Raw genomic sequence first — 17,476 nt, forward strand, 5'->3', positions numbered from 1 at the left:
TGACTTCTGCTTTGCATCTGCTGTTTTTGGTACACTGTGTGTCACATGAGAGATGCCACATTAATATCTTTGACTATTAATAGAGTTGGATAAGTAATACACTGACTCCTTTAGCAGCCTCAGCCTTTCTTTGAACTTTGCAAAGATGGCCATTGTAATTAGGTATTGTTGAATTGAGAATAAAAGTTACTTTAAGGCAGAACTAAAAGTGTTACTGAGGAGGTGTTATTTTCAGAAAATACTTGGTAAAGACTCCTCTGGAGTTATTAGTACCGTAGCTCATTATAAAGACGCCTCTTGGGCCGGGCGCGGTGGCTCAAGCCTGTAATCCCAGCACTTTGGGAGGCCGAGACGGGCGGATCACTAGGTCAGGAGATCGAGACCATCCCGGCTAACACGGTGAAACCCCGTCTCTACTAAAAAATACAAAAAACTAGCCGGGCGAGGTGACAGGCGCCTGTAGTCCCAGCTGCTCGGGAGGCTGAGGCAGGAGAATGGCGTGAACCCGGGAGGCGGAGCTTGCAGTGAGCTGAGATCCGGCCACCGCACTCCAGCCTGGGCGGCAGAGCGAGACTCCGTCTCAAAAAAAAAGAAAAAAGAAAAGAAAAAAAAAAAAAAAAGGATGCCTCTTATATGGATTTGAGAAGGGAAAGAAGCAGCCCAGTGTTAATGTTTTATTTAGAAAATGTGAGGCCGGGCGCGGTGGCTCATGCCTGTAATCCCAGCTCTTTGGGAGGCCGAGGTGGGCGGATCACCTGAGGTTGGGAGTTTGAGACCAGCCTGGCCAACATTGGTGAAACCCAGTCTCTACTAAAAATACAAAATTAGCCTGATGTGGTGGCTCATGCCTGTAATCCCAGCTACTTGAGAGGCAGGAGAATCGCTTGAACCCAGGTGGTGGAGGTTGCAGTGAGCTGAGATCATGCCATTGCACTTCAGCCTGGGCGACAAGAGCAAAACTCCATCTCAAAAAAAAAACAACACAAAGTGCCATGCAGGTGGTCCCCACTGCCCCCACAGCAGTGCTTTCTGCAGGGAGTGGATGGCAGGCCTGGGGTGAGCTGCCCGCTTGCTGTGGGGACGATGCAGCAGATGTCTTTTTTGGATCTGGTTGCTGTGTATCGCATCGCAAGACTTTTCTGGACCTTCCCAATCCTCCGGAAGACTCTGGAGAGCATTTAAAGATGAGAATCTTTCTTGTGTTTGAGTCCCCGGGTTCCCCAGGAGAAACCCCTTTGGGTGCACTTCAGCCTGGGCTTGCTCTTCAGGAAAACCGTGGCTCCGGGCTGGAACTGGTCACTTTTAGGCCTGGGCACTGTTCACAAGCTTGGCCGATCCCAAGTACTCAGCCTTACACGCAGGCCTGCTTCTGAAAGATCGTTTCAGTTACAGGGTCAATATCTTAGATAAATGCAAAACCAAAACAATGTATAGGAAATAACTCATCTGTTCAAATAGTTTTTTTTTTTCCCCTTGGGTTAGCCACCCTTAGAAGAATGTTCATTGGCAGAACACTTTGGCTTGAATATCAGGATGTTTTTTAGAAATGCTATTGGTTTTGGCCAGGCGCAGTGGCTCAGGCCTGTAACCCCAGAACTTGGGGAGGCTGAGGCAGGCGACTCACTTGAGGTCAGGAATTCGAGACCAGCCTGGCCAACATGGCGAAACCTGTCTCTACTAAAATACAAAAATTAGCCGGGTGTGGTGGCACGCACCTGTGATCCCAGCTACTCAGGAGGCTGAGGCAGGCAAATCGCTTGAACCCGGAGGTGGAGGTTGCAGTGAGCCGAGATTGTGCCGCTGCACTCTAGCCTAGGCGACAAAGCAAGACTCCCTCTCAAAAAAAAAAAAGTGTGTATATATACACACACACACACACATATATGTAATATATGTATTACTGGTTCTAATACCCCTAAAGCAAAGAACTCTTCCATGCACCCAGTAGTGTGGTGGGAAAGAAGGAATTCAGCATGCTTCCGCCTGGGCCTGGCGGACAGGTGCCAGGTGAGTGGAGCACTGTCATTGCCTGTCACCTGCTCTTGGAACCTCTGCAGTGAAAGGGCATGACGTCTTGTCTATACATCAGTGTGCTTTGGGGCGCTTCTTAAGTAGGTGGGGTTTCTGTCAGTGATCACACTGAATCGGGAAGTGGAGTTTCTAGTAGACATTTTTGCAATAAAGCTCTTTCTACATCTACCTGTCCGACTGCTCACTTGGCAACCACAGAATGTTTCCAGTGTCTGGTGTGCTTCAGGAGGCATTAGGCCAAGCGCCCGTGCATCTCAGGGTGCAGACTGAGATAGGCACAGCAGACGCAAGCCCAGCAGCGTCTGGACCACGGGAGCTTTGCCTCTCCACCAGACAAGACACAGACTTCTTGGTCCCTAAGGAAGTCCCCTTCAAACCTGCAGAGTTCTCATGTGGCTCCTGCACACTGGAGACTCGCCCCACCACCCCGTGCCTTCCTGTGTTCTAGTGCTGACTTGGAAGAAAGGTGGTGTTGGTAGGAAAAGTGTTATATTTCAGAAGCTTGGCACAAATGGTTGGCAGCACTGGAGGGGCTGCAGTGTTTAGAGGCTGTGGCGAGAGGACCTGTTGGATGGAGAGACTGCAGTGTTTGTTTAGAGGTTGTGGCGGGAGGACCTGTTGGATAGAGGGACTGCAGTGTTTGTTTAGAGGTTGTGGCGGGAGGACCTGTTGGATAGAGGGACTGCAGTGTTTGTTTAGAGGTTGTGGCGGGAGGACCTGTTGGATGGAGGGACTGCAGTGTTTGTTTAGACGTTGTGGCGGGAGGACCTGTTGGATGGAGGGACTGTAGCGTTTGTTTAGAGGTTGTGGCGGGAGGACCTGTTGGATGGAGGGACTGCAGTGTTTGTTTAGAGGTTGTGGCGGGAGGACCTGTTGGATGGAGGGACTGCAGCGTTTGTTTAGACATTGTGGCGGGAGGACCTGTTGGATGGAGGGACTGTAGCGTTTGTTTAGAGGCTGTGGCGGGAGGACCTGTTGGATGGAGGGACTGCAGTGTTTGTTTAGAGGCTGTGGCGGGAGGACCTGTTGGATGGAGGGACTGCAGCGTTTGTTTAGAGGCTGTGGCGGGAGGACCTGTTGGATGGAGGGACTGCAGCGTTTGTTTAGAGGCTGTGGCGGGAGGACCTGTTGGATGGAGGGACTGTAGCGTTTGTTTAGAGGCTGTGGCGGGAGGACCTGTTGGATGGAGGGACTGCAGTGTTTGTTTAGAGGCTGTGGCGGGAGGACCTGTTGGATGGAGGGACTGCAGTGTTTGTTTAGAGGCTGTGGCGGGAGGACCTGTTGGATGGAGGGACTGCAGTGTTTGTTTAGAGGCTGTGGCGGGAGGACCTGTTGGATGGAGGGACTGCAGTGTTTGTTTAGAGGCTGTGGCGGGAGGACCTGTTGGATGGAGGGACTGCAGTGTTTGTTTAGAGGCTGTGGCGGGAGGACCTGTTGGATGGAGGGACTGCAGTGTTTGTTTAGAGGTTGTGGCGGGAGGACCTGTTGGATGGAGGGACTGCAGTGTTTGTTTAGAGGTTGTGGCGGGAGGACCTGTTGGATGGAGGGACTGTAGTGTTTGTTTAGAGGTTGTGGCGGGAGGACCTGTTGGATGGAGGGACTGTAGTGTTTGTTTAGAGGTTGTGGTGGAAGGACCTGTTGCTCACTTCTCAGTAGTGGTTAGACAGTAAATTTAACATAGAAGCAACTTAACAAAAAGAAAAGCTTTTCATATAGGGGGGCTGTTTTTGGTTTGTTTTTAGAGATGGCTTTGCTCTGTCACCCAGGCTGGAGTGCAGTGGTGCCACCACAGCTCACTGCCATCTTGAACTTCTGAGCCCAAGGGATCCTCCCACCTCAGCCTCCTGAGTAGCTGGGACTACAGGCACGCACCACTACACCAGGCTAATTTTAAACAACTTTTTTGTAGAGACAGATATCTTGCCATCTTGCCCAGGCTGGTCTCAAACTCCTGAGCTCAAGCAGTCCTCCCACCTCAGCCTCTTGAGAAGCTGGGACTACAGGCGTGCACCACCACACCCAGCTAATTAAAAAAAAATTTGGAGTGATGGGAGTCTTTCCATCTTGCCCACGCTGATCTTGAACTCCTAGGTTCAGGTGATCCTCCCACCTCAGCCTCCCAAAGTGCTAGGATTACAGATGTGAGCCACCACATCTGGTTCTATAAAAAGAAAAGCTAAAACTAGTAAACCACACTGGTATTTTTTGCTCTATTTCTGCTATATACATATCCCTTTGAAAAGGAAAATAGGAATATTGAACTTAGTTTTTGCATAAAGGGTCATTTCCTCCCACTTAAAGTTGTTTCCTTTTTAATCCTCTGCCAGCCATTCTTACAGGGCCAGTGGTAGTGGTGCTGATTAAAATAACACAAGTCTGCCAGCACTCCCAGACAGACGTCGCAAATGGCGCCTTCCACAGTTCAGGACCGTGCGCTTCACTCCGCGGAGGTCTGCCTCAGATGCCTCCCCCTCTCCTCCCTCCCAGCCCCTTTCCGGAGGCCGGGGAGAGTGCGTTTCCATCAAGCACAGGAGCCAGCACTTCCTCACAGCCTTCCCGTGCCCTCCCAGCACCAGGCTCACATGGCCGCTCTCACCCATCCCATCCGCCTTTTGTGATGCGGGTCTGAATAGGTGCAGGTCCACATCGTGCCTGGACCCATCATCTGGCTTAGTGGGCCTGTCACAGCAGACCTGGAAACTAATTTTCTGTGTAGAGCAGGTTGCATCGCTGATGCTGTTTTAGCTTATAGAGCCTAGAGCCCAGAGCCCAGGAAATGGTTTTAAACGTGATTTTCCTTCCCTCTTCCCTCTTCTTTAAAATCACCCACTCCCTGGTGATGCTTGGTGATTGTTGCGCAGCTTGTAAATATGCCTAACGTCGCTGAACTGTGCATTTAAAACGGTTAGCATGGCGAATTTTATGCTACATGTAATTTACTGTCATAAAAAAAACCTCATTCCTCTAGAAATTGCAGATTTTATTGAAAAGTTTATATTATTAAGTATATGAGAATTTGATTTGTACTCTGGGTTTAATGTTCCTGTGGTAGAATGGGTTATTAATAAAACTAGCAGTCGTTAGTACCTTCCATTTGAGAAATTTGAGATGTTGAAAACAAACTTTGCCAGAGTCAGATGACAGTGCATTCTGTAGCATCACCGCTGTGTGAGGTGGCTGTGAGTGAATGCACCTCTGTGTGTATTTCATTCCAAAAGCACTGGGAGTGCTGTCCGGAGAAGGCTCGGCAGCTTTCATGTTGGCGTCGTAGGTGTTTGGTGGAGATTCAGGAGGATCCAGATGGGATAATGGTGCCCCTAAAATCAGGGGCAGTGCCCGGCACTCTGGACACATGTGCTGGCCCAGCTGCAGGGCAGTCCGTGTCATCCTTGGGCCCTCTGTGTCCTCATCGTCAAAGCTCTTTTAACATGGAGCTGAAACCTCATGGGGATGGTAAAAAGCAGATGCAATAATATATGTGAAAGAGCTGCCACAAATACTAAGAACTTCGTGACTAAAAGGAAGGAGCAAAAACGCAGACACAGACACATTCTCTCCCCATCAAGCCGTGAAGCACATCGTAGCCCTCGGTGATTAAAAGCCATGTGTTCTGGATACATCTCACCCCCACCTCATACTCATCGTCACTTACAATATTCATTTATAATAGCGCCTCTTCTTCATGGAGGCCTGCCACAGTCTGAGTAAACAGAAAAGTGATCTTGTCCCTGTGGTGTTCACAAAACAAGCCCTAGGAATTGTGTAAGTCACAAACAGTGTCCAGGCCCTGGATCTGGGATGACCAGTCTCTGTCATGTGATGCTCCGGCCTCGTGCTGACCGCTTGATCCACGACCCCACATTAGCAGGAGGTGCTCTCGGTCTGAAGCCTCGTTGGGTACCTCGTTGTTCCACGTCTCCGGCCTAGATGGGCAGATGAGATTGGGCCCTACAGCAGAATGTTTTCCATTACAGCTGAATAATAGGTATTTGTAGACACGTGAATGAAGGAGTTCTGCAAGCCATGTGGCCCTGCATGATCAGCATTTTTGGGGTTTTATGTTTTCATTCCTTTAGCTATCTACATGATACGCCCAGGCATCGCATTTCAGGGTAACCGAAGTGAAGGCAATGCAGATTCCGTCTCCACAGCCTGTGGTGTGTTCTTGTTTTGTCTGTTCCCTGTCTCTTTCTATCCTTTTGTTTCCTGCGACCCTTTCTCCTTTCCCGTCTCCCTGCAACAAAGGACCAGCCTCGATGATGCCGCTGGAGGGGCTTTGCGAGCGGAGCTCTCCCAGGGCCCATGGGGCCTCCCTTCCAGCAGGTGGGCCCTGCATGCAGCCCACCGTGTCTGAGGACACCCCCAGCTGAAAGCATCCTACTTGGCGGAACTGGTTCTGATACTGTCCAGCTCTTGTCAGTCATTTCCAGGAGCAGGGAGAGCAGTGTGTGTACATAATCCCTCGTGTGTTACGCTTATTAAATTTTACTGGCCAAAATGCCAGGAATTCTTGTGAACTTCATTATTTCTGAAAACAACAGCAAAACCTCTTGTGGATTACCGAAATGGCCACATACAGGCAATGTGGGTAGCCAGGGACAGGGTCACAATCTCAGTGCTGGAATAATTGTACTTGGTAGTATGAGGATCCTGTGTTTTGCCGAGTGCTGTGGTTTTTTGGTAAAAGAGGAACCCACCTGCTTATCCTTCGCAGTGTAGCAAACTCATGTATCAGACAGCCCTGTCATTTTTTAAACCTTTGAATGTAATGCATTATTTAAAAAGAAAGAAGAGTTACACTTTCAATTAGATTTCATTTGGTAAAAAGTGAAATTTTCTGTGCATTTTAGTAGTAAACAACAATTCACTCAGTGCCTTTCTTCCTAAAATGGCACCGTGATATCAGCTTCACATATGGTAGTTTTACATGACCAAAGTCTCATTGAAATAAATATCAACCGGTGTTCCTATCCCTACTTTAAAGAGAGATTAAGTTTTCAATTTAAAAAACACCCCACCTTTCTCCCTGATAACAAAATTTTTTTAAAAATTTTTTATTATACTTTAAGTTCTAGGGTACACGTGCACAACATGCAGATTTGTTACATACGTATACATGTGCCATGGTGTGCTGCACCCATTAACTCGTCATTTACAAAATTATTGCACATTTGTTTGTAGAACATTTAGAGAAATCCGATGAAGATGGGAGAAAATAAACCCTCCCTAATCCCCCACTCGGGGATGCGCGTTCGCTCCACTCGGGGACGCGTGCTTACTCACTCGCTCTGTCTGTTTTCCAGTCTCTTCTGATAGGTCGCTTTAGTCAGCCTACTCAGACTCACATTTTGTGCTTTGCTTTTTTGTGGGTGATGGAGTTCACGTCACATAACCTGAACATCTTCCTATGTCATTAAACACAACAAAATAAGGTTAGGATGGATTAAAGATTGAACATTTAAAATAAACCATAAGGGGCCAGGCGCGGTGGCTCACGCCTGTAATCCCAGCACTTTGGGAGGCCGAGGCGGGCGGATCACGAGGTCAGGAAATCAAGACCATCCTGGCTAACACGGTGAAACCCCGTCTCTACTAAAAATACAAAAAATTAGCTGGGCGTGGTGGCGGGCACCTGTAGTCCCAGCTACTCGGGAGGCTGAGGCAGGAGAATGGGGTGAACCCGGGAAGAGGAGCTTGCAGTGAGCTGAGATCCGGCCACTGCACTCCAGCCTGGGCGACAGAGCAAGACTCCATCTCAAAAATAATAATAATAATAATAATAAAATAAATAAACCATAAGACACCATGAAAGACCTGGTGGACACTGATACAATCCTAGGGTAAGTAGGGGCCTGCAAAGAGGAAAACCGGAAAGAAAACAGAGTTGACTGAGACGTAACCAGGCTGTGCCATCAGAAGGGCGTTGGGAATGAGACGGCCAGTTTTCCAGGCTTACAGTCAGCCTCCAGAGACAGTTCAGCAGCGGTGCCTCTCTCCAGAGGACTTTCTGGTGAAAACTGACCGCCTGAGTTGATATCTTCTTTCCTTCTGTGTTACAGCTCCAGCTTACTCTTTGGTTGTGACCAGCAGCTAAGTCACACTCTCTTTTCCCAAATGTTCTGCCCTTTAGGTAGCTGCAATCAACCCAAATCACCCTCTTGCTCAGATGCCTTTGCCTCCGTCGATGAAAAACTGCATCCAGCTGGCAGCCTGCGAGGCCACTGAGCTGCTGCCCATGATCCCCGACCTCCCGGCTGACCTGTTCACCTCCTGCCTCACCACCCCCATCAAGATCGCCCTGCGCTGGTGAGTGGCCCCTGCTGTGCCCCTGGGACCCACTCACCTGGGCTCTCCCACAGGAATCCCAGCCCATGTGGGCCCCAGGCATTCACATCGTCCCAGGAGCCCACGTGACAGACATGAGTGTACCCCGTCTTCTCTTTGTGTCATTCAGGATTCAGGATTCCCGGCGCAGGCTTGGGTTTTACTCTTTGAGAGTTCCAGATCCTTTCTTCCTTCTGATCTGTTCGGGGGCAGCTCACTGCTTTGTGATTTGCAAGACCCTCTCCTTAGCTTTGTGCGTTTCGGAGGCGTCTTAGTACCAGGGTTGGTCATACTGGAAACTGGACTTGCTTTCGGGGGAAGAAAAGGCTACTATGAAAAAGGAAGTCATTTAATCCCTTGCTTGAGTTGAAGCGTAATCTTTCAGTTTATTTTTAGCAATGAAATAAAAGCCATGATTTTTCTATCTCCATCGTTTTTAAAAGTTATAGCCATTGGGAACGTAACTGAAGAAATGTGTGTGATATTCCAAGATGGTAGAAGCCACATTTCAGCTCCGACGTCACCGGCAGAACGCACAATGGGATGTGTGTGTTTCCTGCTTCCAAATTCAATATTCTCCCCTAGACCATCTTGCCACTCTTTAATATCTACTTTCCCATTTTATGTTTTGCTGAAAAGCTTATATGTCGTGGCTGTTACCGGCTAGTAGATAAACACCTCTCTCTTGAGGTGCCGTGCGAATGGTGCAGCGGTGCAGGAGACACCGTGCTGTCGGCCGAGGACACTCTTGAGGCTTCTGTCAAGACGGCCTAACACTCCAGACAGTCTCCTGCCTTCTCACCCGCAGCCCTGGGTGGACACAGGGGGCTAACAGTACAGCAAAGTAAGGGCCCCCAGGGACCCCCTGGGAAGGGCCAGAGGGGAAAGGCTGCATGAGTGTGTCCTTAACTGCTAGGTGGAGGAAAACTTGGCCTTCCTGCTCTGCCTCTGCAGCCAAGTCCAAATTGATCCCAGACCCCAGGGCTGGGGGTTCATAATGTTGGGGTGACTGTGGCGCAGCCCTCACACTAACTGTCCCTAGCCCTCCCGCCCAGACTTGGGGGCTGCAGGTTTCCACTCAGGGAGAGACCTCCTTTTACTGTTACCCCAAAATAGTTGGAGATGAAGGGAAGAGGGCTGTGCGTGGTAGCTCACACCTGTAATCCTAGCACCTTAGGAGGCTGAGGCAGGAGGATCCCTTGAGCACAGGAGCTTGAGACCAGCCTGGGCAACATAGGGAGACCCTGTCTCTAAAAGGAAAATAGAAAAATAGCAAGTGCAGTGGCTCACGCCTGTAACCCCAATGCTTTGGGAGGGTAGGCAGGCAGATTGCTTGTTGGCCGAGGACACTCTTGAGGCTTCTGTCAAGATGACCTAACACTCCGGACAGTCTACTGCCTTCTCACCCACAGTCCTGCTTGAGGCCAGGAGTTCGAGACTAGCCTGGCCAACATGGGACTGGTGGAGCCTTTTATTCCACCATCTCGATCCACTTCCTATCTTCGGGCGCACCGAAGCAGTCATGCAGGAAATCAGGAGTGGGGGACGGGAAAATGAGTGGGAATGAGGCCTGTTCCCTGGCAGTGTCCATTGTGCGTCTGCAGAAGCTTCAGCCTACAGGCCCCTGGGTGATTTTCTGCTTGGTTCTTCTTTTATAGTACTTTTTCTTGTCTGTCTGTCTGTTTTGTGTTGCTATAACAGCATACAACAGACTGAGTAACTTATAATGAATTTGCTTTGCATTCTTTAAATTGATATATGATAGTTGTATGTATTTTGGGGGTCCAGGTGATATTTTGATCCATGCATACAATGCGTAACAATCAAAATCAGGGTAACTGGGATCTATCCAACTTATCCATCACCTCAAACATTTATCTTTTCTTTTCAAGACTGTTTTTTCTGCCTCTCAGTGCCTCTTTCAACAACATGAAGCTGAACCGGGTACTATGAGCGCTCACCTAATTTCTGGTTTGTATGAAGGCGCTTTCTGTGTGTGCTGACAGTTGTTACACTGGCGTCCTTGCTTCGGGAACACTGGCGCACTGTAATGTTTGAAATAAAGAACACAGTAGATAGGACCCATAGCAGGAGAAACACCGCTGGAGCCAAATGAATGGCCTGGAAGGCTACAGTGGGGGCTCACAGGAGGCCATGGGAAAGGATCGAGATGGGAAATAGAAAAGCCAGGAGATGCAGAGTAGGGAGATAGAGGCCCCAACATGCAGACTGGAGGCGTCCCGTGTTGAGAGAACAAGCACAAACCCAGTGCATTTCCTCGAGTAGACAGGTGTCTCTCAGGCACTTCCTTCTCCCGCCACGAGTGGGAAGGACTTGGCTTCCCTCCGCGCACAGCCGTGCCCTCTTAAAGACGCCTGGGCCAGATGTGGCAGTGCGTCCTGTAGTCCCAGCTACTCGGAAGGCTGAGGCAGGAGGATCATTTGAGCCCAGAAGTTTGAGACCAGCCCTGGGAACACAGGGAAACCCCATCTGTAAAATAAAATAAAATAAAGAAGCCGGCTTTCACACTGAGGGCTGCTGGCCTTGTTATTTCTAAAATGGGTACCTGCCCTTTGATTGGGAAATGTGCTTTCTCTCTACCAAGACGTGATGCATCATCCCAGTAGCCTCTGAAATCTTTGTAGGAGTTAGGACACAGTCAGATTTTTTAAAGTAAGCATTTAGTAGGAAGTGCAGTAAAAAACAAACCGATACAGTTACCATAAGAGGGACTTTGAAATCAATATGCCACAGTGGCAGACAGTGGTCATCAGATAACCACTGCCTGGAACAATTGAGCGGTGTCTCAGGTGGCAGCTCTTTTACAGTAAACTGCTTTCTCCCATACTGAAGTGCTGAAATTAGGTTGAACATGACATTTTGCTGGGTGTCTGTAGCCTGTGAGTGGTAATGGACTATGTTCATTAAAGAATTATCAAGTGAAATGTGTAGTTTTGTGTGAGCTAAGTTAAAAACCACCAGGGTTTTTTTTTTTCCCCCCAGTGGAAGAATGAGATCGTTTGTCAGACAGTAATTACATGTTTTTAGGATTACAGTTTTATTTTTTCATTTTGAAAAGTCAATTTATTTTCTAATTAAAAATGAAATATACATTCTTTTCAGAAAATTACTAAAAAGTTAAAAGTAGAAAAAAATTATCCAAGATTTTACCATCTAAGGACAACTAGTGTTCACTTTTTGATGTGTTGCCTGTTGGCCTTTTTTCTGTGCATGTACCTTTTGCAGTGATGTAAGTGGACAGAATTTACTATTTCATATCCTTAACCCTTAGCATTATACTAGAGTTCCCTGCCCTAGATCATTAGAGACTCTTAGTAAGTATCATTTTACTATTTACTATGTTGAAGTTCCATGTTTTATTTAGCCAGAGCCTAGGGCTTTAGGACTTAGGCATCAGGAGTATGAGGGTGGGAAGGTTCTGCCTAGCACTCTGATGGAAGTCGGCAGACCTGGTTCTGTGAAGGGGCAGACGCACTTGGGTTAGGCTTTTCGGGCCAGACAGTCCCAAGTCTGCTGTTGGCCGCACGAAAGAGCCACAGGCAATAGATAAACCAATGAGCATGGCTGTGTTCCAGTCAAGCTTGCTTTTTTCTTTTTTCTTTTTTTCTTTTTTTCTTTTTTTTTTTTTGAGACCAAGTCTTGCTCTGTTGCCCAGGCTGAAGTGCAGTGGTGCGATCTCAGCTCACTGCAACCTCTGCCTTCTTGGTTCAAGCAATTCTCCTGCCTCAGCCTCCTGAGTAGCTGGGACTATAGGCACCCGCCACCATGCCTGGCTAATTTTTGTATTTTTAGTAGAGGCGAGGTTTTACCATGTTGGCCAGGCTGATCTCAAACTCCTGACCTCAGTTGATCCGCCTGCCTCAGCCTTCCAAAGTGCTGGGATTACAGGCATGAGCCACCGCACCAGGCCTCCGTCAAGTTTTCTTTAAGAAAACAGGCAGTTGGCCAGATTTGGCCCGGGAGCTGTAGCTTGGCACTTCCTGCTCCAGAAAAGGGAACCAGGATTGGGCTGCAGATGACGGCTGTGCGTGTCTGCCCGGTTGGCAGGTGACCTAGAGAAGGACGATGCTCAGGAAGGTAGATTCCCTCCCTCTCTCCCTCCTTTTACTATGTAAATAAGAGAACGGTTTCTAAGCACGCTGCTCTCATTATGCTGGCACAGCTGCTGCAGAATGCGGTGTGCTGGGTAAATAGCATACAGCTTTGCTTCATTTGGACAAAATGTGTACATGTGTATTTGGTGGCAAGTGTATTTATGAATCTTATTTGGTGATGAACTAGTTGTTGGAAGATATTGTTCTCTAATTTTTTTTTCATTTTTGCCTCAGTCTTTTTCATTTTCAAAAACTGATTTCAATAATTCCAAAATGAGCAATGATATTACTTTCCATATAAATTATTATCTTACTCACCATGTATGTCAATACAGTGTAAGAATCCAAAATATATTTTTTCCCTTGGCTGTTTTCTACTTCTTTGATTGAGTGGCATAATACCATTTTAGATTTATTATGGGTCTATTTGTATACTACTGAAAATTATAAGCCAGTGGGACTTAATTTGCTGTGGGACTTGCTATAAAACAGATTGATGTCTATTGCACTGTGCTGTGTGCACTAGTATTGTCTATTAATGAAAATGATAGATATTATTTTCGATTGAAAAGAGGTCAAAAAACTTATTTCCTTTCTTTCAATTAAGTTGAAGGATTTCCAGGAGTATAAATGTTCATGATAGAGCATTAACGTGGGTTTGTCAGCGTGGAAAGTTTCGCTCCCGCATTGCCCGCAGGAGACGGAAGATGCACAGATCTCCTGGCGCGCAGGTGGGGTGGAGGCTCAGCGTGGCTCTATCTGGCCAGGCTAAGCGGTTTGCAGTGCCTGTCTCATTTCAGACATTTGCTGTGACATTTCCTTCGTATTTTTTCTTGATGACTCAACCAAGAATCATTCAGAATTACCTTTAGAAACATAAATTCTTGTGGTTTTGATGATAGAGTTAACCATTTGTTCTCCAAGGAGTCTTCTAAAATATATCTGCTTTGCCAGACAACACACTTTGTTCTGCCCATTCAGTGCTCTCGGGTCTTTTGCCGCTTCCTTTCAACAACAGTCTGATGACTGTGTCTTCGCGCATTATGTGTGAAGGGAGAGGCGCTCACTGGTCCTCCCAGAGGGTGAAGTAACCGGGACACATTATTGAATAAAATGCTCTTTTGTAGTATCCCACTCTATCTTAGACCTTAGTAGTAGGCGAGTTTAATTTGGAATTCGCGTCTGGAGAAACAGCTTTATGATGTGGAGCCTTTCACAGTAGAGCCTCAGCATCATGGATCTCACACAGTCCCCGCGGCGGCTTCCAGGCCGTTTCCAAAGAATGTTTTTTTCTCCCCAAACTAGACAGTGTTCTCTCACTGTTCCAGTCTCTTGACATACACTCAATTAAGATGAATATCATAATGTATTGTAATAGAGCTCCCTTTTAAAAAGATGACATGTAAAAACCATCTGATGGATGCGGTAAGAAAGGGAATTGAAGCAGACGGAGGGGCACGGGCTGCTGACTCCCCGGCTGAACCCTGTCCTCGGGTGCCACAGGAAAGAGGGAGATTGATGGATCCTGGAGGGAGCCCACTCAGCAGCACAGCCGGAGACCTTGCTGCTCCCTTGAGATGGCTGGGTCCCCACTGGGGGTTGGGGTGAGGGGTGAGACCGGAGGAGACAGTGGAGCTGGTGAGGGCCCCAGGGTGCAGGTGAGGCTGAGGGCGCTCGGCTCTCCTCCCAATTGCCCTTGATATACACGGCCTGCTGTGCTGTGTCTGGGGCTCAGAAGGAAAATAAGAGGGAGGAAAGAGGGTTTGTCCCACCACCCTTGTGAAAAGAGAAGCAAGAAGCAATCCAATAATAAATATATTCAAAGTGATAAAAGACAATTGGAAATAAGAAGAAACAGGAAGAAAGATCAGTTGGAAGCGTTGAGTATGAAAAATGTAATTAGTGGAATAACTGGAGAGATAGATTGAAAAGCAATATTATAGATAGGGCCAAGAATAAACCAGGAAGCTGGGAAGCTTGTTTGAGGAATTCCCAGCAAAAGGACGGAGCTAGAGGGAAGGGGAGAAAAGCGAGAGGCAGAGACAAAGTTTAAATATCTAAGGAAAGAAAATTTTCTCCTCTCTAAAAAAAGGTAGAAAAGGAGAAAAGACAAGCTTAGTAAATAGAAAGTGTAAGATATGATGGCTAAAATGTTTTCGAGTAAAGTTGTAACTGTAAATGAATTGAACTCACCTCTCAAAGGGCCATGATTCTTGTGTTGGATAAAATTATGATACAGCAGTCTCTTGTCCATGAGACACACATTTAAAGCAAAACATTTAAGCCTGGGCAAAACAGCAAGACCCTGTCTCTACTAAAAATTTAAAAATTAGCTGGACATGGTGGCTTACGCCTGTGGTCTCAGCTCCCCCGGAGCCTAAGGCAGGAGGATCACTTGAGCCCAGGAGTTCAAGGCTGCAGTGAGCTGTGATCGCACCACCGCACTCCAGTCTGGGTGATGGGGCAAGACCCCTTTCAAAGGTTGGAAATCAAAGGATAAAAAAGAGAAATATGAGCTAAAAGAAATCTGAAGTGGCTAGTTCCAATATGACTCAAAGCAGAAGCTGAGATAAATTATTGAAACGGGCAAAGAAAAATGTTGTATTATGGTAAAAGGAACAGGAAAGCAGGAAGGTATATACTGATCATGAATCCGTGTGCATCTGACAACATGGCCTTGAACCAGGTAAGATGAGAACTGAAGTAAGTATGGATCGAAGCAGATGAATGAGAAATGTGCTTAGATACAGAGATACCAAGTACAGACAAAGGAAGCAAAACAGAGAAGACTTTAGTCACCGAATTAATTAGCCAGACCTCATAGAGGCACACAGGGCCATACATCCAGCGGGGAATGTGGACATATGCGGACCATTCACAGAAATAAATCATGCACGTGACTACAAAGAAAGCTTTACTAATCCAGAAGCATCAGCTTCATGTAAACTCCATGGCAGACCACACACAATGAAGCTAGAACTCAGTAACAAAAGGACAGCTTTAACAAAAGTCTGAAAACTAAAATCTTAAAATCCTTGGATTAAAGAGGAAATAGTTTAAAACTGATAAAATACAGCCAGATGTTAGTAATAGCACTTTTCCTGTCTGTGGGGTGTATATAGCCAAAGCAGGCGAGGATTTAATACGTTTAGTCAGAAAACAAAGATTAAAAAAACAAGAAAAATTAAATGTTCGCCTTAAAGAGCCAGGGGAAAACTGCAACAAGCAGATGAAAAGCAAAATGAAGAGAGTGAATCTGGAAGATAAGGCAACCCTACGCTGTCCACTGCGTCTCTGTATCCAGAGGGTCTCATTGCCTGAGAGCCCTGCCGGTATGGGAAGAGGCATCCGGGGCCTCTGGACACTCTTCTCCCAGGTTTTCAGCTGGGCACTTGCTCTCCGTTCTTCCTTCGAGAGACCTGGTTGTCTCCGTTCTTGATCCTTGCTCATACCAGGCTTTGAGAGCTGAGTGCTTCATTTTGACTTTGCACCATCCAGGTCGAAGACTTCACTTCTCTCACCTCTGCTGAGCCACTTACCACTTGTCCAACTGTTTCTTTTTGGTTGACATTTTACAATTACAGGGGTAACAGTAGTTAGCATTTGTCAAGCATCGCTGGAGCCATTCCACTAATGAACTCATCTAACACCACATGCCTGTGAGGTGTGGACTAGCATTAGTGCTGCTTTCAGGATGAGGAAGTTCAGGTTGCTTGGAGAGTAACTGGTGGAGCCAGGATTCAAAGCTGGGTGCCTGGGCCCCCGAACTGACAGCCTCCACTGTGGTTGTTCCGCTTCTCTTCTCATGCCCAGCGCCTCTCATTTGCTATGATTTTCTTCCTGGGGCTCTCCGTCCTTGTCCTGTTCTTTTTCTCTCGTTATGGAGGAAGTTGAGATCACTGTCATCGGTAGTCTCTCATGTCTAAATGCAGGTTACCATGACTTACTTAACTTGGTAAAGGCAACGTCAGAGCTCTTCAGCAAATCAGCCTAGTGGAGGGACTTGAGACGTCTTCCCTTCGAAGCTGGGAATAAGGCAAAGATTCTAGCACTAAAACAGTATTAGAATTCCTGACCCCCAGTAAGACAAGATAACTCCATAACCAGCAGAAGGAATGTGAACATTTGTAGTTTTCTGTTTACAGTAAGGGTCATCTAACATAATTCACTGATTCTAGCATGTGCTTTTTTTATTTTTTGAGACATGATCTTGCTTTGTCATCCCAGCAGGAGTGCAGTGGTGTGAACATGGCTCACTGCAGCCTCAACTTCTCGAGCTCAAGCAATCCTCCCGCCTCAGCCCCCCAAGTAACTGGGACTACAGTTGTATGCCACCATACCCGACTAGTTTTTGTGTCTTTTGTAGAGACTGTGTTTCACCATGTCGCCTAGGCTGGTCTTGAACTCCTAAGCTCAAGAGATCCTCAGACCTCGGCCTTACAAAGTGCTGGGATTACAAGCGTGTGAGGCACCACATCTGGTCCTTTTTTAAAAAATAGAGACAGGGTCTCTCACTTTTACTTGTGTGGGAGCGCCGTGATACAGTCATAGCTCACTGCATCCTTGAACTCCTGGGCTCAAGTGGTCCTTCCGCTTTAGCCTCCCAAAGTGCTGGGATTCCAGGCATGAGCCAACACGCCTGATCCAGCATGTGCATTTTCACGCTTAACATATCTGAGGTCCAGGAGGATCTTACAATAAGTAACGTACCTGTTTAGTTGGCAGTCCTTTTTCTTTGTTAGCAGTATATAGAAATGCTTGCAAAGGTCCACCTAGAGGTGTGCACTATACCCTTTGCTATTTGTAAGCTCACTGTTTGTCACTATGGAAAGCAACAGGCATCATTACTGAACTAGGTGTTCATATACCAGCAATAATTGATCTCAAAATTTAATGCCATTTATAGTTTTTAATTAGAAAACTCTCAAATACATGGTCTAAGTTTTTCTTTAAGACCAGAAAAAAAAAAGAATACATTAAACCCTAAGTAAGTAGAAGAAAAGAAA

The 17,476-nt window shown here is 47.0% G+C and overlaps 1 protein-coding gene across 4 annotated transcripts in view; it reads left to right on the top strand.

Moving 5' to 3' along the window:
* LOC105469284 (regulatory associated protein of MTOR complex 1) overlaps window positions 1–17,476 on the top strand; it is a 413,056-nt gene that overhangs the window by 198,398 nt on the left and 197,182 nt on the right. For all 4 annotated transcript variants that reach the window (XM_011720145.3, XM_071081792.1, XM_011720144.3 and 1 more), the window contains exon 6: window positions 8,162–8,337. In XM_011720145.3, the coding sequence (XP_011718447.2) occupies window positions 8,162–8,337 (176 nt within the window). The remainder of the gene's footprint in view (window positions 1–8,161; window positions 8,338–17,476) is intronic.

The sequence above is a fragment of the Macaca nemestrina genome, chromosome 17 (assembly GCF_043159975.1).
Source record: "Macaca nemestrina isolate mMacNem1 chromosome 17, mMacNem.hap1, whole genome shotgun sequence".
Lineage (NCBI taxonomy): Eukaryota > Metazoa > Chordata > Mammalia > Primates > Cercopithecidae > Macaca > Macaca nemestrina.